This window comes from Camarhynchus parvulus, chromosome 2, assembly GCF_901933205.1.
Source record: "Camarhynchus parvulus chromosome 2, STF_HiC, whole genome shotgun sequence".
In the NCBI taxonomy this organism is placed as follows: Eukaryota; Metazoa; Chordata; class Aves; order Passeriformes; family Thraupidae; genus Camarhynchus; species Camarhynchus parvulus.
This window is the reverse complement of record NC_044572.1, coordinates 110,075,246-110,096,758: the sequence shown is the minus strand read 5'-3', so window position 1 is coordinate 110,096,758 and position 21,513 is coordinate 110,075,246. Positions and strand designations below refer to the sequence as shown.

Below are 21,513 nucleotides of genomic sequence, written 5' to 3'. Positions count from 1 at the left end.
GATGCCATTAGCACCTAAAAGCATTTTGTGCAGCTCTACACAAGTACTTGGACTTGTTTTTCTGACCTTAGTAACCTAATTCTGTATACAAATACAGCAACTCCATAGGTAAATTAAAAAGAAAAAAAAAACCCACAAACTGTTTTCTTAACTTGCAGATAAGAAAAGAAAGACAATTTAACAGGGTGCCTCAGAGCACCTTAGTCTTTTGAGATAAAATATTCCTGAACCAGTTCTCTCCTTTCCTGCACTAAATTTATCAGTGATTCCTGAAGATACGCTGCTGGCAGAAAAGTTACTTACAAACTCCTTTCTCACAGACTAATCAAACAAAAAGTCAATAAAATTGTACCTGTCAGTATTGATAAATTCATTACACATATGCCCTTTTCATGCAAAGAGTAAAGGGCTTTTGAGTAAAGGGATTTTTAATCAAGAAAGTTGAGAACCATTGCACACAGAGAAGTATGAGAATAGTTTGCTTAGATCCCTAGTAACTACACTTATCCATCTTTCCCCTGTACCACTCACACTTTAACTCAACAGAAAATTATCACTCTCTAAAACCCCCAGTGTGGGCCCTACTTTTCCACAGATGTTAACTGGCACACAAGCCTACCTTAACAACATTACAAATATTTTGAGTATAATCTGCTAAGACAAAACAATTTCAGCTGCTGTTTGTCTCAGTTTTCTTTTCAGCAAGTCACAACTTCTTCCTGACATCTATAAGCAATGTGACCAAAAGCTGGCCACATGTCAAAACCCAGGGTGCCTGCAGAAGCACGGATAGTAGAGGAAGTCTGCAGATGAAACCCTGCCATTAATTCAAAGAATTCAAACCACTTATGATCTATTAAATGAAAGATGACCAGAAAGTGGGAGAACAGCTTGGAAGAAACATGAAGGAGCTATCAGGAAGCAACTGTATCAACTGCTCCAGGATGCTGAACATGCCCCACTGTTTGTTTCACGGTTCCTCTAATGACCACAAAGACAAAATAAGATAAAATGCGAGACACTGGAACAATGGGCACATTAAAAATTATATAATAAATGTGTTTTAAATTCACTACTTATGAAAATTCCTTTCATTAAAAATACTATTTATTCCCATTTAAACCCATTAGAAAAAAAAAAGAAGTTATGCATTTGCATAGGAAATCCTTCATAAGATATACAAATTTATCTTTTGGGGTGAAAAATTAATGATGGTTTGATGTAAGATTATTAACTTACTAAAACCAATTTTTCCTGTAGGAATGACTCCATTTGAACAGCGCTTTTAAAACAACAACACAGATTTCCTGTCACAGTAGTCACCCTGTTCCTCAGCAAGCTGAGCAAATGTAGACTTTTCCAAACAAAGGCTCAAACTTACTGGCTTCAGTAAACAAGAGCCTTCAGGCTCTGCCAGTCTAAGGTCCTGCTTCTGAAAACCAACACCTATGTCTTGAGGTATGCAGAGATTAAGCCATGGCAGCATACCTCTTCACTGAATCACAATAATATATGTTCCTATGGTACAAGGAAGAGGTATGAAATCATCTTCCAAACATACCAAGCAGCTTTTGTTTCTCACAACTTCTCAATAAACACACACCCTGAGACAACAAACCACAGCTGTGATTTTAAGGGCATGAGCTAATTTGCAGATAGCAATTTTAACAGGATATTCAGGTAGAGTAAGATTGTTAGCTACATAAAAGTATTTTCAGAGTAATTTTAGATTATTTCTGAGGCATTAGTGAAATAGCTTTGGATGACCAACCAGAACACCACTCTACAACCTACAACAGCTCAGAAGATCCCCTGAGAACCTCTTCCCCTGCTACAGTCATTGAGACACTTGAGCTTCACAGTTCAGTAATGTTAATTACAGAAATGCAAGTCCATCTTTCTTGTAAATCTCACAAATTATTTAAAATCCAAAGATGCTAGTGAGTGCACCTTTAGGTATTGCCTTAACCCAATTACTCTGCATTCACTAAAGACAAATGTACCCACAAATGGTGATTGTATTTGTGACTGTGTTTCCTGCTGATAGATGCACACACCACTGGAAAGGCAAGGCAGCTCACACCTCCTCTGAGCAAAGGGGCATCCCAGCTGCTCACAGTATTTAAGTACCTGGTGAGCAACAAGCTCGCCTGAGCTGCTGCCACAGCTCCTCTGTGAACTCATCCCACCCTAACTGCAGGATCAGTGAAAGCAACTTACTGCAAATTGACCTTTATAATGCAAGTGGCTACCAGCTACATCAAAAGGTCTTAAGACCGAAGTTCAGAATCACCTTGGATTTGAATAAATCCAGTATAAAGGAAACAAGAGTATAAATACATCAGCTCATTATAGGTGAGTTAATACATCCAGAGTGAGTATCATCAGGAACAACCTCAATTTTTAATTAGTGGAAACATCAGACAGAATCTGTAATATTCCTGCTACAATATGAAACTAATCTCCTTTTATAAGAGTATTAGGAGGGAAATACCTACACAGAGCTTAAACACTTATTGTTTTCCTGTTCAAAACTAAAACCTTCATCTTCATTTAAAAGAAACAACTGTCTTAATATTATAAATAATGCTCATCTCATTGGTAAGCCACAAAAAGACACAAAGATTTGAAGAAGTAGGCCACCAAATCTCAATTGAAATCTGTATTTATATTATAAACATTAAATAGAAAGCCCTGTGCAACATTCATATTCCTCACCTGATTTTCACAGAAATATTTTTAGTGTAAATTAACAACATGGTTGATCTTACCATTTCAACTTACCATTCCATTGGAATTATTTATTCCATTCATATTAATTTTAGTAACAAATCTAACTGTAGGAGGTGCTTCTGGGTATTTAGGTCCACACTCTACTTTCAGACTGTATATTCTGTTTTCATAGTTTGTCTAGAAAGCAAAAAGACAGACTAATGCATTTTACTGAAAGCTAAATATTAAAATTTTTTTTAAAACAGAGCAAAGGCAAGAGGAATAACAATTCTGCAATATGAAATAAATATAAATTTGTTAATATTGTATACCAACTGAAGGTCTTGGATTACTGACTGATTTCCACTGTTTTGGCAATATTGATTACTTCATGATTATGCATAAATTACACTGCTTTTTGACTACACCATACACAAGTTTTAATACAATTCTGTTTTTAATTCACATTTGCTCTCATCCTTTCTATCCACCTGCATCCTCAAAACAACAGTGGCACAGTACAGGACTAACAGAAATCAATTAGCTTTAGGAAAATTACCACCTTCCCCCATAATGAAATACCTATACTGTAAAAAAAAAAATGGAAATGGAGAAAGACAGAAATGCCAATAATTTAACAGTTAAGATATAACCAAAACCAAAATAAAAATATAACCTGCAAAAGAAACATATTCTGGAAGTAGTTAGCACTACAGAAAATATCTGAAATTTCTGCAGCTGAGAATCACTTGGTTTACTGGAGGGTTTATGAGCTGGACAGTAAAGTGGCTGCTAGTTTGCAGATGTCATTCCAAAGTGACCATGGAACAGATAATTCTAAGTGCAAGTATACTTTGAGAAAGCCACATTAGAATTAGATATGGTTCTATTTTTTTTTTATCTTGTCAAGTAGGCCATGCCAAAGATCAATGCTTTACTGGTCACTGATGCACGTGCCTCTGTGTTCCAAAATGAAGATGAACTCCATTTCTACACCTGCTTTTGCACTGGCACAACAGAAAGAGCCAACATGAACAAAAAAGCAGCAACATGCCTCTCAGCTTTCCAGAAGTAGCATCTTTAACCTGTTCTGCATCAGTCAGCTGTCACTCACTCTCCAAGCAGAAGTATCAACCACATAGCCAAGTATCAAACAACGGGCTACTCTGTGGTTAATTAGAATGCAGAGTGAAAACAGGACTACTGAAGGACTCTCTAACCGTGTACCATAATTTTTGAGCAGGACAGAGACTGAAGAGCAAGCAGGTCACAAAGAAACAGTGAAAAAGTAAAGGTTTTCCATTATTCTTTCCCATTACTGTAAGTGTAATTAGGCACTGGGCAAGGCTGCCCAGGGAGGCTGTGGACGCTTCAACCCTGGCAGTGTTCAAGGCCAGATCAGATGAGCTCTAGATTTGGTCTAGTGGGAGGTGTCCCTGCCCATGGCACAGGATGTTGAACATCTTAAGGATGAGCTTAAGGATCTTCAGGGTCCCTTCCAACCCTTAAGATTCTGATTCTATGATTAAAAGCTAAAGGCCAAATAGAAGTCCTCTTATCCTGCTACACGTAACATAGCTGCTACCACAGCAAAAAAATACAGTAACTAAAATTCTCATTATTCATTCAGCCAGAACAATTTTCTTCCCCAGAGAGGGATGCTGTCAGTTACAGTGCAAATAGGCCAAAATGTATATAATTCTGCTCACAACTCTGGAAAAACCCAAGAACAGCACTCATTCTCATTCCCTTATCCAGGTGGCTTCTCAATTTTGCTCAATTTATCAAGTCACTGTTTTACTGCAAGCCAGGCATCCCTGGCCAGCTTCCCAAAAAAACTAAAATTCCATTTTCTGTAAGTCAGAAAAATGTTTCCATTAATCCAAAACAAATCTTACCCTCCTCTCTTGCTGTTGGGTCACCTTTCAAATGAAGCAATAAAAAAACTGACAAGCAATTTTTTTTTTCACATCTGTACAGAAGCCTCATATGAGAAGAACTTCATGGACAATATTAGCAACTTTCTCCATATTTTGCCTAACTGTACTATCTACTTAACTCAGCCAATTCCAAAAAACACTCATCTTCTACATGCCCTGAAACTAGATATGCAGTTCTTCTCAAGGTGCTGTAACTGGTTTGGGAGCTGGTGGCTTTCACTTTCTACAGTCACTACATATTGCAAGTCATTCTATCTGCAAGGCTGCATGTCCCTGAAATGGTACAAGATATATTATTTGCATGCACTCTATCATAAAGAAAATAAACTCACTGAACTACAAATTGACCAGGACTAAAAGTGTGTCCCAAGCTCGGCTGAGTATTTTTATTACTTTTTTAAAACACATGGGACCTTCTATAATAGTATTATAAGTATAGTATTATACATATCATAATCTCTTTTCAAAGATGTGTAGTACTCTACCTTAGGTTGAACAAGAAAGCAGTCACAGGCAGTTCTGGAGGGTTTTTGGAGAGCCAGGGAGACCCTATGATAGCTAGGTCAAAATTTTCAAGTTTTTATCCCAACACATTAGACTACAAACTTTCTTCAAAATGGACTCCAACACTGATTCCACAGAAGCTAATATCCAAAGCATACGGTCATTGTGATTATATATTAAATCTGCCCTCTCCCAGCTGCATCCAATTCTTAGGAGCTCAGCAAGGTAATTCAGGTGTTCAAAGCAGCCTACTGCAAGTGGCAAAGGACTTCCAAAAGAAATGTGAATTACACTGAATCTATCTCTGGAACTCTGCTACTTTGGAAGACATTATTTTCACTGAGGCAGAGCTCTGATCTCTGTCTTGGACAGCTCATTCCATAAACCCTGCAGCACCAAGGAACACACAAGACAGGTCTCACTCTAGCAGTGAAAGGCACGTGCTAACTGAGGGCTACTTAGATATACTCATTTAAAGGTCTCAGTTACACACTGATCTTTTGCATCATATTATAACTTAGGAGAAAGCGTGCAGTTAAGTCAAGTAAAGTCCACCCATATCTGATATGGCGGATATACACAAGAGGTGATTACTTCTCTTTCAAGTTGTATCAGTCTAAATGCCATTCTACAGAACTTCAAAGGTCAGAAGGATTAGAGGTAATTAGAAGCTGCTAGTCTTTAGGTATGATTCAAGTGAAATTCTAACACTGTTATACTGAAAGACTGTTTGATAAAACTTGTGGAAGCTGAAAATGCATTGCCAGTTCACTACAAAATTTAAATTATCAGGCACATGTGACAAAATGGGGAAAGACAGTTACCTGTTTATTGTACTATCAGTGAACACTTATGTTCAGTAACAGCGGAAATACAGAATTAATATACTCACAATTGAGTAAAATATGTCTCAGATCACAACTGGCTTTTACAGACAGCTGCAGAAACAGGGGAGGCTAGCCTGAAACACTTACATGCCAGAAAATGAAAAATTATACACTATTTCTACAATTTCATACATTGAATTTTAACTATTCCTTTACCCTGTAGAATAGTAGCATTTTTTTCATTTTTTATTGCCTAAAACCTAACAAAAATTATTTATTTCATCACACTTACTCTTGGTGGCCCAATAATCATTCCTGTCCATCTGGTGAGTGTCATATCTTCATCATCTTCAAGGCCCCAGCTTACTGTACCATCACCCACTCCCTTCTGCCCCTCTTCAAGTTCTTCCAACAAGCGAAAATTACGAGGTACTTTAACTAGAGAAAATGGAATAATATAATTAATACTGCTCACATTAAGGAAAAGGTAACAACTTCGTTGCTTTTATATGTTACACACTGGCAACTGCTCAATGCATTTTCCAAGTCAAGCAAATATTGCCTGCACAAATTTATTTAGTACTCTAATTGCTCTGAAGCAACTAACTGCTTCACTGGAAGTTAATTACTACCAAGTAATACCAACACAAGCCATAAAATAGAAAATAGGAGAGCTCTCTTTAGCCTAAGATGGCTTAGTTCAGATTCTCTTTCCCAAGCACAGTACATTTCAAAATCAATTGACTGTCTGTCAAGTTCTAATCAACCAAAATCCACATTAAATCAATACAGCAAATTTACTCCAAAACATAATTAAAGAATGTAACATTTAACACAGATTATCCTAATAAATGTCAACTGAAGACTGAAATATTTTCACTTGATTTCACTCGTTTAAAAAAAAAAACCCAACAAAAGACTAATATCTGAAAGCAAATTGAAAATCAAGTCTACTTTAATCTAGTGATTAATAGTGCCACTTGCCAGAGAATAAAATAAGCACAGAAGCATTGATTAAATTGTTAAAGAGAGATAAAGACATATTCACAACAGAATACAAAGACTTACTGTCTTTAGAGAGCCCCAACTAATAGTCTCTAACCAAACTATAATTACAGGATTTTTATTATTATTCATGAAAAAAGGCAGATATTGATAGATATTAAACAACAGGATGCTCAATTGCTTTACAGCATCAGCTAAAATGGTACTTCAGCACTGAGGGAAGAAAGGTAATTAACACTTGTGCATGCAATCATGGAATGCTTTTATTTTCAAATAAAATATGCATAATGATGTAGTAACAATGTTATAATACCATAAAACTTCCACTTAGCTATAGCTGCTTGTAATTACTTATTTTTTCTTATATCTTCTCACAACTATAGTATTATCCATTATTTTCACTAGAAATCCTTTCCAGTACTGTAAGAATCCAGGTGCTCCATAAAACTAAAAATTAAGACTGGGTACGCACAATGTTATTATCAAGTTTGAAAAAGATGAAGGTCAAAGAAAACTGTTTCGCATATCAGTTATTCAGGTTTGCATATCACTGTGATTTCACAGGTTTTACATTACCCTAGTCTGTACTCCAAGCAGTCTCTATGCAAGAAACCAAGAGTTTTAATGTACTATATTATTATTTAGTTGGATAATTGATGCAGATATATCGACCAGTATAGATACACATACATTTTAGCAACTCTTCAAATAGCTTATCTTGCAGAATCATAACTTCTCTTAAACAGTGTTTGAAACTTTTTTTTTAGTAACACAGACTAGGGAGAGGCTTCTAAAAATTGCACAAACTATTGTCTCCAAGTTCTCCAAATTCCCAGGGAAAAGCATTTTGGGTATAATATCAGGACAGTGGAAGGAAATTAAGTCACTCATGTACGGCCTCACCTTCCGTCCTGCCTTGGGGCTGCCACTCATCTAAGCTCTTACTGAGCTACTTCAGCTTGCTAACTGAGCAGAAAATGATACATTTTGCCCAGTCTTCTCACAGCTTAACAAGCCAGCCCAGCCAGCACATGTACTGAAAGCACCAAAAGAGTACATCAAGAAGCAGAGCATATCTCAATTTTTTGACATTAAGCCTTTTATAAACCTTCATTGAAACGCATTTTCCCATCCTCTGGTGCCATTCTGACTTGTGATAAACATTAAGCGTGTACATTTACGTATCTAATTCTGAGAAGAGATGAGAACTGACAATCACACTTCAACCACAAAGTTTTTACTCCACATTCATACATGTTCTGAGTTGAGTCTGCCAAACCAGAATGATAAAGTTCCACTTTGCATCACATGACTGAATAGATTCTGACTGGTAGGTGCAGTCTCAAATGAAAAAAAAAACCACAACAACCTCCACCTACAAACCCCATGTACTTTAGCATTCACACATCACTCTAGGCTTCCCCAGAAGCTAAAATCCACCTTTTCTCAGAACCCCTGCTCTCACTGCAGAACTTCTGAGTCACAGTTTAGCTCTTCAAAAAGAACATAAAAGATGGTACCAAACAGGATTTAAGCTTATTTCTCATTATGTGCTATCACCTTTCAGCACAGCCTAGACGACCCAACTGCTCACTGTCCTGATGTTCCATGCCTTCTCCCAGAATTCTGCTGTTCTTGCACTAACCAGGCTCCTCTATTAGCCAAATTGTCACACTAATTTAGCAAAAAAGCTGTTTTTCCTTCAGGCAAAAATCAAATCCAACCAGTTAATCAAGTGAATTGACTCAGGAAAAAAGAACAACAAATGCCAGAGCTGACTGCTGTGGCTCTCAGTGCCTTCCTTTGCAAAACCATGGGTGTGAGGATAAAGGAGCTTTTTGTCACAAAAAAGCCACTGCACTGACTCAGCTGTATCATAGAATTGTACCCAACATATTAAACTGTAGGAGATGACACTTACTAGAAAACAACAACCCCTTATGATGAACTGACCTGCGTTCATCACATTTTTTCCATCATATTATCTGTGCTCACTGATTCCCATAACTGCCCAAGGGGAGCAGTGAAGGACCTGGGAAACCTCCAGAACATCTCCAAAAAATAATTTAGATCTGCTCTGAAAAGAGACAAAAGCATCTGAGAGCAAGAGCCAGACTCCCCACACTAACAGTATTATCGCTGCTAGAACTAAGTAGCAAAACACTGTTCTGAAGTTAAAAATAAGACTAAAAACACCTTGTGTTTAAAAAAAATACACAAGAATCCCAACTAAAAACCCAACACACATGCACACAAAATCCTGTCAATAACAACAAAATTCTCCCCCCCAAAATCCACTAAAAACTGCTTCTATGTCCCTGGCATATACGACTAATGTTTTATCATCAATACTTCAAACTTTATTAAAGTAATTACTGAATGTTTTAATGGAAAACAATTATTGCTAGATTTCTGACAAGTGACACAGAATAACGTAAAAATTAACACAGTGGATTTAAAACAAACAAACAAACAAGCTGACAAAAAACAACCCCTTACTATTATTTTTAATTATCGACTTAGAAACTTCCAGCAAAATTAACTGGAATGAAATACTGTCTCGAGCACTCACCCCGTCCTTGTGCATGCTATTGCACTCTACATGCTTGCTTTGATCATGTTATAAGCTTTACACAAAACAAATTTACCTAGATTGAAGAGTGGAACACACGCACAAGATTGTGCTCTCTTCCCAGCAAAAAACAACAAGAACTTCTGTCTAGAAATCCAGTCAAGGATGATCTGGATTTTCCAGAAATTAAGTTTGCTCCTAGTATAAACAGAAAGTTAAAAAAAAATATTCTTCTTGCTATTTCAGGTATTTCAGAAGGCAGTTTTATCTCTAATCCAGACAATGCAATTCATCAAATATTTGCTGAAAACTTTGAAATATTCCTGTCTGAATTTGAGTATCAAGTGTTATTTCATGTACAGAATTTGGACAATGAAACATCCTTCTCTTCTCATGTGCAGCTCACTAGCAGTATGAAATTATGGAAACCAGCACCATTATTCAGCTGACTACCAGACCTCAGGTGTTCTCCCCAATGCCACTTGCTCATGGGACCACTAAGCAGCTTCAACCAGGCACAGACAGGTTGGTTTTACTCTCTGTAACAGGCAGAGCTAAAACCTCACACTTCCAAGTGAAGGGGATTAAAGCTGTCAATTTTAACACTGGCACAACTACAGGCATGGTAAATTCCCCTCAGCAGGCTGTGATTTACAGCTCAATACAACACTGCATCCAGCACAGCTCTTTGCAATGATGGACTAAGGCTCTGCATGTGAAAACATAGATGGTTTCATCCAGATTAGGAAAACAAAAAGCAAAACCACTCCTCACTTTATCTGCAAAGATCACCTCACTGTGGATTTGACTGACAAATAGCCTCCTGACACCCCTGCCCAAAATCTGTCACAGGAACTGCCAAACAACTTCTACCAAATTCTCACAAACAATTGAACTAAATATATTTCACTTAAACAAACAAACAAACCATCATTCATGCTTACATATACCAACAGTTTTTAATTTAAAAATTGAATCATGAAACTGGACTACAGAAATACGTTAAATAATTGGTGAATTTAATACCCTGGAATTAGAAGAAAATGAAACAAGATTCAGTAAACAAAGCCCGTAATTTAAGCATGAGGGTGTACTTTCATATATATGGAGCTACTTCAGATATTACATTCTAAATCACCAAGTTAATGGAAATAAAAAACACACTACCACAAAGGATGAGTCAAGAAAAAAGTTATAGCTATGCTTTGATTCAGAATCTGCATAACCTGGAAAAAATTCAGGAAAGAAAATAAAAAGGAATCTTCAGTGTCCATTAGGAGTACCAACAACTTTCACTAGAGTAACAAATGAGAATTGCCTCGATGAACCTGTTCTTGCTAGACAGAGCTCCCCAGTTGGTAATGTCAGATCACTCAGTGATACAGTGATCTAATTAGCAGCATCAAGACACAACACACAACTGCACTTATGTGCACTTAAGTCAGATTTGACAGACCTCACTGGATATATTAAATCACATTTTTAAACAGTTCACATGGACCCACTCCTGCAAATAGTTGGCAGTCCAAGCTCCTCACACATCAAATGATTCTTTGCTGTGTAACAGGCAAGAGTGGCGTAACCTACACTCTGCTCTTGTCCCTGCAGGTTACAAAAGCAAACCATAACCCAAATTTTTAATAGATTGGTTCAGAGCCTAAAGTATGAAGTTTTCTGTAAGACCCAAAATTATGTTTTTTAGAGTAATTGTCCATAACCAACATTCCATACCAATATTCAGTTGCTCTTCAAATCTCCCTCAGTTCTTGACTTCAATCACTCCTGATTGTTACCTCAGTCCCAGGACCATTTCACCATAGTTAAACCAGCACATCCCATACCAACACTCCAAAAGACAGCTCTACAAACAAATCCTGGACATGAGAACAAGTTATATCAAAAAATCCTACATGAACACAGTCAGATACTGTCAGGGATGCTATTCTTCCTGATTGAAATAGCTATGTCAGGGAGTCTGTAGTATGAAAAATTTTGAATTTTTTAGTTAGCTCTTGCCCACTGACTTCCAGCAAAACAGAAGCTGAAAAGTATGTTCAGCTTGGTAACAAAGAGAAAAACCTCTCAAACCCCATTTATCAGCTTCAGGCTCACAGCAAAGTAAGCATTTCCTAAGGACAGGGAAAGGGGGGAAGGACGTCAGTCTTGCAAATTTCAAGCCATAAAACAATTTCTCCTGGGGCAGGGAGAGGAGGAAAAAAAATACAAAGAGAAACACAGAGAAAACAACTTGTTCCTTTCAGTCTCTGAGCAATTCATCTTGCTCTGGACAAAATGAAGTAAAAATCTGAAATGCTGTACTAACAAAAACAGTCCACACACCCACAAAAAGAACATAAAACAACCAAAGCCTTAAATAGGCCCTGAAATGCCAATACATTAAAAGCAAAACAAAACAAACAAAAATTAAGGAGAGAGAAGAAGGAGGGTGAAATACTAACATATTCTATTCTGGCTGCAGAAGATATTCGTCTGAAAAAAGCTTTTTTTTTTTTTTGTAAACTTGATGTGTATTCTTGTTCACCAGTTACCAAAATACACACAAGAAAAGCCTTACTATCACAAACCTACTATCAGGAAATATTGCCAGGTGTACCCTATTGACACTGCAATTATCTGAGGTTGATCACAGTAGCTAAGCTCCAAAACCCTGAAATATTTCTAGTAACTAGCTTAGTTAGTACAACAACCAAGCTGGACATGACAGTTTTGTCTAGAACAGAACTCCATTGCTGGCATTAGTAGTGGAATGCAGCAATTCAATAATGGACTTTGTTATTCGTGCTGCTCTTGTTTTGAAATCAAGTATGTTACTACACACATAGTAAAATCACTGTTTCCAACACATGAATCTTATTCAAGGTAAACTGACGTTTCCAACTGCTTTCCAGGAAAGTTTCAATATATTTCAGTAAAATTCAAATTCATAATTCTTTATGTCAGTCATTTTCATAAAGTCGAATTTACGCTATTTTTCTCTACTTTCCTCCAGCAAGTATGTCCCAAAGCAATGAAACTCGAGCAATGGAATATTCTGCATTAACAGTTTTGAGTTTAAATTGGAGAAGTCCTATACTATGCTAACTTAAATGGTGAAACCAAGGTATTTAGCAGCAATAGGTGGCCCATGCACACTGATCAGGATGAGGAATAAGGCATTAATCAAGTCTGAACCTCACAGAGCTGTAAGCAACACCAGTTTAGGTTAGTCTTAATGAATTTGCAGATCTAACTATGCTTACCCATGGAAATTTTCTAGGAATAGAAATTCAAGAAGAAAATCACATGAAAATTCATTTCCATGTAGAAAGAAATTATTTATCCCAACAGACAGAAACAAGACAACTAACTTGAAGAATTAATAAGAGATGAGTAAAAGGTAAGACTCCACAGCTCAAGTAAGCAGATGTACATCAATGAACACTACAGAGCAAATAGAGCAAATGGCCATTTATTCACTGTGTTCAATGCTCACTAACTCAGAGCCAGTTTTGCTACAATACTGAACAGGTACGAAGTGGTAAGAACTAAATGGATTATTGTACTTCTTTGCAGGCCTAAACTATATATATATATATATATATATATGGATATATTTATATCAAACACTATGTAGGAGCCCTGTAAATGATAAACCTCTTTCCCTTTTACAATATTTGACATTAAGTATGTTTAAGTATGTTGAAAGCACACAGGTTGGAAGACTTCAAAGAAGAGATGCAACTCCAGGAACCACACTGAAGCTAAAGCGTGCATTTCATCAGGTTTTGGGGTTTGTTTTTTTTCATATAAAGAAATGTCAGTTGCTGAGAAACATTTCCCAGCATGAGGCAATAAAGAGCCACAGCAGTGTGAAAGCTATAACCCTTTACCTTAAAACCTAATTTTTGGTTAAAGCTAAGTAAAGTCATATTTGTTTTCAGAATTACATTGGTGAAAATTTCTATTTATTTCACCTAAGTGAAATCCTACATTTGATAGTATCTTAATAGGCACAGTCCTAACTTAAGCTAGGCTTCATGACAATAACTTTCATAGGAATTTTCTTTTTATTTCAGTCCAGCCACAGCCATAAACATTCTAAATATGGCTTATATTAAGAAGGCAGCTAATGAGAAACTGTTAATAGAGCAGAAGTCTCGGTCATTTACTGCAACTCAGCATTCAGATTTTGCTGAAGGGGAAAAGGGCTGGACAGGTATAGAGGTTATTTCTTTAAGGCAGGGTACTAATGCTGGTTTAAAAAACAATCAAACAACAAAACAATAAAGATAACATAGGTTTATAGAAGCAGTTTTTTTTCACCTGGCTTTCCATTTCATATGCATATTCATAACATTAAGACACTACCTACTAGTGATAATAATTGAAAATGATAAATTCTACACAGAATGACATTTTCAGTGCTAGCTTTAGTTTCACTGGGATGGAAAGAAATTAATTTCTATAAGCTACCCATTAGTAGCTGGATTGGCAGACACATACCTGATTTACAAGCATGTTAAAATGGTTTAAACCACAAATCTTGATGCTGCAGTAGGAGATCTCAGCATATCAAAACTGCAAAAGCAACATCAATTTATTCAATATGTTTCAGTTGTTGATGGTTTCACACTAAGAATGACGAGACCTCAAACTTGAGTTCTCCAGCAGAGTGCACATTTCAAATACAGAACTTCTTCAGGAAATGTTTGTACATTTTAAGGTTTTATTAATTATGTTTTAAAGTGTGAGACATTTCTAGCAAAACAAATAGGTACCTTACCAAGGCATAACATAAGCCTTCCCTTCTTTTATCTTGCCTCCTGAGTAACCAGAAGGAAGTGAGTTAATTCCTTCTAGTAACTTTGATTTCTACCAATTCTGTTCCATAATCCATTGGATTATTTACTGAAGGCAGCCCTATGGACACAACTCTTTCTATGATGGTCAGCATCCCCCCAGGAAAACACATCATGTCTGTTCAGTTTTTATTCACTTCTAACCATGCTCACAGCCACTCCTCTCTCCCCTCTTTCTCTGCTCCCCACTGCTATCCCTTTCCCCTTATGCACCTTTTCCAGAAGAGCAGCAGATGGAGGTGCAGCTGCCATTAACTACCTGATTCATCAGAGCTGCTCCAACCTCTGACCAGCAGCCCTGGAGGAGCCAATTTCTTAAAAATTCCATCAAGTTTTTCCCACTCTCCACTATCTCCCCTTACCAAGGCTCATGCCTCACTGAAAACCTCCACTCCATAACTCCTGCAGCCCAATTTCCAAATGCCCTCTCCACTCCCCTGATTTGTTATGGAACAACAATATCCTACACATCCTAAAGTTGCACAAGGCACAACAGCAAATAAGAGCAAGAGTCATCACATGCACATCAGCAAGAAAAGCACAGGGCAGTTAAGATTGGATATGTGCACACAGAGAATATAGCCCAGATCTGAGAGCAACTCCAGCTTTGTTAGCAAGGATGCAACAACATCACTCTGTCTTGACACCTTCATGCAAACACGATCATCTTGAGTACTGCTGCTGGCATGGAATGACTAATGGTGCTCATAAAAATTACACTAATGAAGAAGCTTGCTTCACTAGAGATACAAATGCTGTTAAGACTACATAACAGAGAAGGCATAAGCAAACTCTTGGCAAAAACAAAGAGGGGGGAAAAAAGGAAAAAACCTCCAACCTTCAGAAATTCCCACAATTTTTTAAGTAATTAAAATACCTCATCCAAACAAACTTCTTAAAAAAGTTACCACAACAACAGAAAACTATAGCATAAATCCCACTAAAGTGGACTGCAGTCCCAAAAGAAAATGGGTGCAAATTGCTTAAAAGTAATTTTACAAATTTGTACCAATATTAGCGGCATTTCTTTATCAGTCTATATTATATCTAAGTGCATTTTTTTAATAGACAAGACCACTGTTAACTCAGACACTGCATGACCACTGATGCCTCACACTATAAGAAAAAACATACAGGTACTAAACAGTTAAGTCACTAAATAACTCATCAATTGACATTCATGAAGGGTGGAAATGCCCAAAGCTGACTAAAGGTTTAAAACTTAACTCTTTATAGGCAACGACTGAATGACACACATGAGATATTAAATAATTCAACCACCTTCCCATATGTTTTAGTGTATGAAATGAGAGAAGTGACACATTGCGATGCTTAGCAAATTGAGAATTACTGTTTCAATTTTGTACAAAATAATGTAAGGCAGGAAGCCAGCAAACAGGAGTTAGAAAAGATAGCTGTCACTTCAAAAACCACCAGCAATATTAACTGTGATTTAATAGTCTAAGGAATCAAGATTTTACGAGGCAAAGAAATCTTTCAAATTTCCACCCTGAAAAGTTAAAAAGTAACCCCCAAACTTGTTCAGTAACCTTGTTTAGTAATTACCCCATTATTAAAAGCACAAAGCTAAATAACAGCAGAAAAAAAATTAATGGAAATTAAAATGGCTCATTTTTGAAACTTGCATTTTAAACCTGACTTTGTGTTAGCAGAGAGAAAAAAATTATTTTAAACACATACTTATTAAGTTACCTTTTAAATTACAATGACATAGAAACTTTTTTTCCCCAGATAAAGGGACAGGAGGAGCAGGAGATTACAGGAACTCAGCAGAGCCCAATATTTCGTCATGAAACAGCTTTCCCAGCATCTGCTTTAAAAGTTAAGAATACAATGTGTGACCCAGATAACATGAGGAGCATCAAGGATTTAGTCCAGCAAAGCTGTAAAGCTGTCTTAAACGGGTTACAAGTCATTGATTAGCAAACAGTTGTTCTAACATGTGCATGAAGGTCCTTTCCACCATGACTCAGCACCTATCCACAGTGCAAAACATAAAGATCCTTTATCTATGTAAAGCAAAAAATGTTATTCTTTCAGTTATACACATAAGCATACACTTATGGATCTAATCAGCACATGCACCAATCACCACATATTTAGTAAAAAAACTGCCATTAAATTATTTTCCTACATTATTTTTGAGAGTCATACTTCAGCCTGCTATTTTCTATATGCTATGGTATTCAAAAGTTCAAATTATTTAATATTTACATGATCACACATTCCATTTCAGTGAGAAGAAAGAAAACTTGCAATTCCTTCTCTGGAAAAGTTCTAAGTTATATGAATAAAACTGGACATTTTACTGCAAATATACTGAATAAAGGATACTCCTTTTATATGTATTGGGCAAAATGTTTTGATTTACTCAAGCCAATTGCAAACACACTTAACTATCCAGTTTATGAATAGTCACAAATACAATGGAGGGAGGTGATTTTTTTCTTTATGCTATTAAACACATTTAATGCAAGAATTTTTAAAAAGAGCATACTGAATCTATAATTTTTCTGACTATTTTTAAAATCTAGTTGAAGCATCTCATCCTTCCGAAATCAAGATTGTAGAGCTCTGAAGTTCTAAGTGTTGAAGATTCCATTCCTTCCAAAATGCTAACTAGGAAATGGTTTAGTCACAGACTTAAATCATCACACATTTTTGAAAAGGCTGTAAACCAGAAGCTCATGTTATTCAGAATCAGTCTGACAGCTTCACAAGTCGTAAGTTTCTGCACTGATTCGATTCAAAATATTGTTTGAATTATATGTCATTAGTGTATTCCAAATGACAAATACAAAGATAAACATTCTTTGGGCAGGACAGCATATAGTAAAACCCTTCCAAATACTTAAATCAAGGCTACTTTGAACACTTCCTCCACAGCAGTTTCTTGTCTTTCCATGGTCTGTGCTGAGGTTCCCACAGGATAACTGAGATAACAAGACAACAAAACCTAACAGGAGTAGCTGAAGCTGATTAGTACTTTACATTAAGTTTCAGTCAAGATGAAATATGAGCTACAGTGTAGATAAAAAGAGTTAATAGTGGATATACTAAAATAGCAAATACTGAAAGATAACAGATAGAAGAGATAATAGTAGATAAAAAGAGTAGGGACAGAGAGAGGAAAGGTCTGTTAACAAAAAGAGGCTGAACAGTTTCACAGCATGTATTTAACACTGCCTCTGGAAAAACTTCCATAAGGCAAAACACAAATACTAACAAATACATATGTAATTCAATTCCACCAACTACTCATAAGACTTGGAAATCTAATTCTTACATGAGAAGCCTTCTCATGCATGCTTAGGTTTATAGTACAGACCATCTGCCTCCAACTGCTGAAAGGCATATCCTTCTGAAACTGTGTTGTACCTTTATCCAGGCTAAAATTTTCCAGGATTATACAGAATAGTTTAGATAATGGGCTACAATACTATGTCTGATAACATCCCTGAATTTCCAACAAGCTCTTAAACAAATAAAAGATTACAAAGTAGGCCACTTTTTTATTGCAGAGGTAAGTTACTTTGCTGTGAGAAGATTTACATAGCTATTGTGGCAGAAAGACATAAGTAGGTTTGTATTTAAAGACAGAGTTATAAAATACCAGGAACAAAGGCAGGAAAATGATACAGGCAAAGCTCTGAGAAGAAACAGAGTATCTTGCCTATATATGCCCCAAAGTTGGAAAGAACTGATGGTCTATATATAGTTTTAAAGTAATTTGCAATCTAAACTTTTCTCAAGCCAGCTGAAATTATTTGTGGTTTGTCAAGACGTTTTTAAGCAGCCAGAACAATCACAACTGCAATTGCTTGTGCACAGGACAGGATGGAAAAAATGCTCCACATAGAGTACTTGCTGCCTCATGGAACACAGTATTACTTCTTTTGTTTTGTTTGATTACTTGCAGCTTCAAGAACTCTGTGCTTAAACAGCTAAACAGCTAACACTGTAAACTCACATAACAAACTTTGAGGACTCTAAAATTCTAAAAAGCTCTTAAACTGACTTCTTGGACCAGTTCTGAATAAATGAGCAATGTGGTGGAGGCATAAAAGAGAAAATGGGAGGGTGTAATACATCCTTCAAGGTAAAACACAGTGGATAAAAAACACAACTATTTCCTTGACAATGAAAAAAAAAGAGAAAGGAAATGAAAATTGAACAGGTCAGAGGAAAAGAGAAGCCTACCTGTGCAGAGTTTTCTAGACATGAAATTTAAATTATATCCCATATCCTACATGGAAAAAGTGGTCTTTAAATTGTTGCTTCTGCATCCCACCTATAAATATACCCCCTTATTACTCCTCTGAACGGCTGAATGTTCCACACTCAGGGTATAAATCTTTACCCTACCAAGCAAAGAAGAGACGACATCTGCTTAATTTGGAATGAAGAAGAAAGGAGTTTCAAGGCATTTAAGAGAAAGTATTGCAAAATATCTCACACTGTAGAATATCTTGCAATTGTGGGTTTTAAGAGAGGAAGAAAAAAATCCCAACTTTCAAAGCAAAATAAACCAAAACCACCACCACCAAAAGTCCCAGCCATTAGGAATGGCACACTCAGGCCTTGTTTCACAGCTCAGGGAGTCTACAACTCACTCAAGACCACTTCCAGCCCTTCATTTTTATCCGAGCTTCCTTACGGTAGTCATGCACACTTAGAACTGTTTCCACAACCACCAAGTGATTGCAAATAGAAGTAAAAAATAAAGTTATGAAAATAAGTCACTGACATGCATTGTGCCATTTCTACTCACAGAATCAATCATCTATAAAATCAAAGGGAAGGGCATTTTTGCATGGGCAAATGAGGTTACACAATGAAGCTGTTTCATCCTTATAGAGTAGAATGACTGGAAATTAAAAGTATGGATTTTACAGAAAAAAATATTTCACAGGTATCTAGCCATGTACCTTCAAACACACTTTCAAAAAAGCTCAAGACTCCATACTAGAAGTAAATTAGGAATCTCACATAATTTTGACTGGAGATCAGTCAATTTTTCTTCCCTAAGCACCCAGTTTCAGCAAACCAAGGGGAATTTTCATTCACTCAGCCCTGTCCACCCTCCTCCAAGCTACTGAAGCTCTCAGTTGAAGAGGAAGGAGGAAAAAGCATTAGCAGCCCATAGTTACAGCACCGTATTTGACACTGCTGCCTTAATTCTCGTTATTTTCCCACATAAATTCTAACCACTTAGTGACATCATCAGTGCCTTTAGGGAACATTCACATTATATATATATATATATATATATATATATATATATATATACACAACCCTACATCCTACATATAAGGTATATAATATTATATTACATATCATAGGCAATATAATATTAAGTGAAACCCAAATTATCAAAATGCAGAAATTAATTCCTCAATTAACTCCTTGTAATGATGTTTTAATATGCTTCTTTTCCTTGAGATAGACAAGAGATGTTTAAATGGCATGCCTTAGTGAAATATTTCTTTTAACTTGAAACTGTGTTTATTTACATCTTCTACTATGTATTTTCAAACAGATTAACAGAATGAATCTCCAGCTAAGCAATATGAAATTGGATGATTATATATTACATATAGCTGCTCTGTTCTCTAGAAAACTGACTTGTTTAACCCCAGACCTCCAGCAGTACCTAGGCAAATAACCTGGATCAAGCTTCAAGCAGAAGGAGTTGTAATATCAGATCAAACTGCAGCTTACAAATCTCCATTTCTAGCACATGCAGTATCTACATGCACAGTTTACTCATTACAGGTGATTTTAGAAAGCAGGTAAGATACTTATTAAACAGCAATGTCTCTGATATATACAATGTCTTTGGCACACATTAAAGAACAGCTATTTTCAAACTAAACTCTCTGCTGTTAAATGCACATAATTTGTTACATGATTGCTCACAGAATTAGCAAACCCAGGAAAGGAATTTCTGGGATGAAAGTAAGACAGTTGACCTTAGTAAAAGTTTTGCTGTTGACTTCCTTGGGGTTATAATTTCATTCCTTGACTTCATGCAGTCTTTTTTTTTTCTCTGAAATAAATAATTATGAAGTTCAACTTTATAGCACGAGCAGACTAAAGTAACAAAGCTAGGTAGATTTAAATCTTAAGTCTATAACAAAGTTAAGTCTGTAGCAAATCATTCCCTCCCCTCCTCCACAAATGATTATAACACATCTTCCTGGCAAGAGCAGTTCTGGGTGAAGTCTGAATTTTTACATACTATGTGGAAAGTATAAAACAAACCCCCCACCACCCCATGTGTGTGCCAATAAAAAGTCTCAGTATTTTCTATACAAGAATATGTTGTTTTAGAAGCTCTGACTAATTTTCCCAGCAGTTTTGTTGATGATTCAGCCTGCTTGCTGCATTTTACTACAACAAATTAGTTTAATTTAATTTCTTCAACAAGATGTACATGCAGTACTGGCCCTTTACATTGTTTGGAGCAGTCACACATATTAGGAGTTTCCTACATCTCCTTTTTATGAACTTTAGGTGTGGCTGTATTTCTAAGTCAAAACCAACCCCCACTGAGTAACTGCATATAAGAGATTTTAAAACAACTCTTGTAAGACTGCAAAGAACACTTATGGCAGTGAAACCACCAATGTTCAGTCAAAAACCATTTATTCTTATAGGGTTAAAGTAGAAAGAAAATAGCCTTTCTCACTACAAAGATTTTTTGTAACTGATATTCTGCACTTGCCAGGTTGAATGCCAAATGCCAGTACTCAGTACATGACCTAAACCAACTTTGCTTCCTCTTGTATTACAGGAAATCTCGAGTGACAGCCTAGACACAAACTGAAGTCTTTCAGTGTTGCTTCGTAATAAAACTCTTTTAAATTTAGACAACAGGAAAAAAAGTAAAAAAGTATCCTAACACAATAAAATGCAGTAATTCCCAGATGAGCAAATGCTTGGCTTTCTCTATATCCATTCTTGCTCCGTTTATCATAGGCAATAGCTATCTTTTTGGACTGCTCTTCCACATAGTTGCAAAACCTACTTCAAAAGCTACTTTATCAAATTCCACTCTGAAAATCCCACAT

The 21,513-nt window shown here is 36.4% G+C and overlaps 1 protein-coding gene across 1 annotated transcript in view; it reads right to left on the bottom strand.

Moving 5' to 3' along the window:
• The window catches only part of UBE2V2 (ubiquitin conjugating enzyme E2 V2), a 28,039-nt gene that overhangs the window by 5,016 nt on the left and 1,510 nt on the right, over window positions 1-21,513 (bottom strand). Inside the window, exons 2-3 of the mRNA XM_030970987.1 lie at window positions 6,276-6,421; window positions 2,785-2,910 (exon numbers count right to left, since the gene is read on the bottom strand). Of these exons, the coding sequence (XP_030826847.1) occupies window positions 2,785-2,910; window positions 6,276-6,421 (272 nt within the window). The remainder of the gene's footprint in view (window positions 1-2,784; window positions 2,911-6,275; window positions 6,422-21,513) is intronic.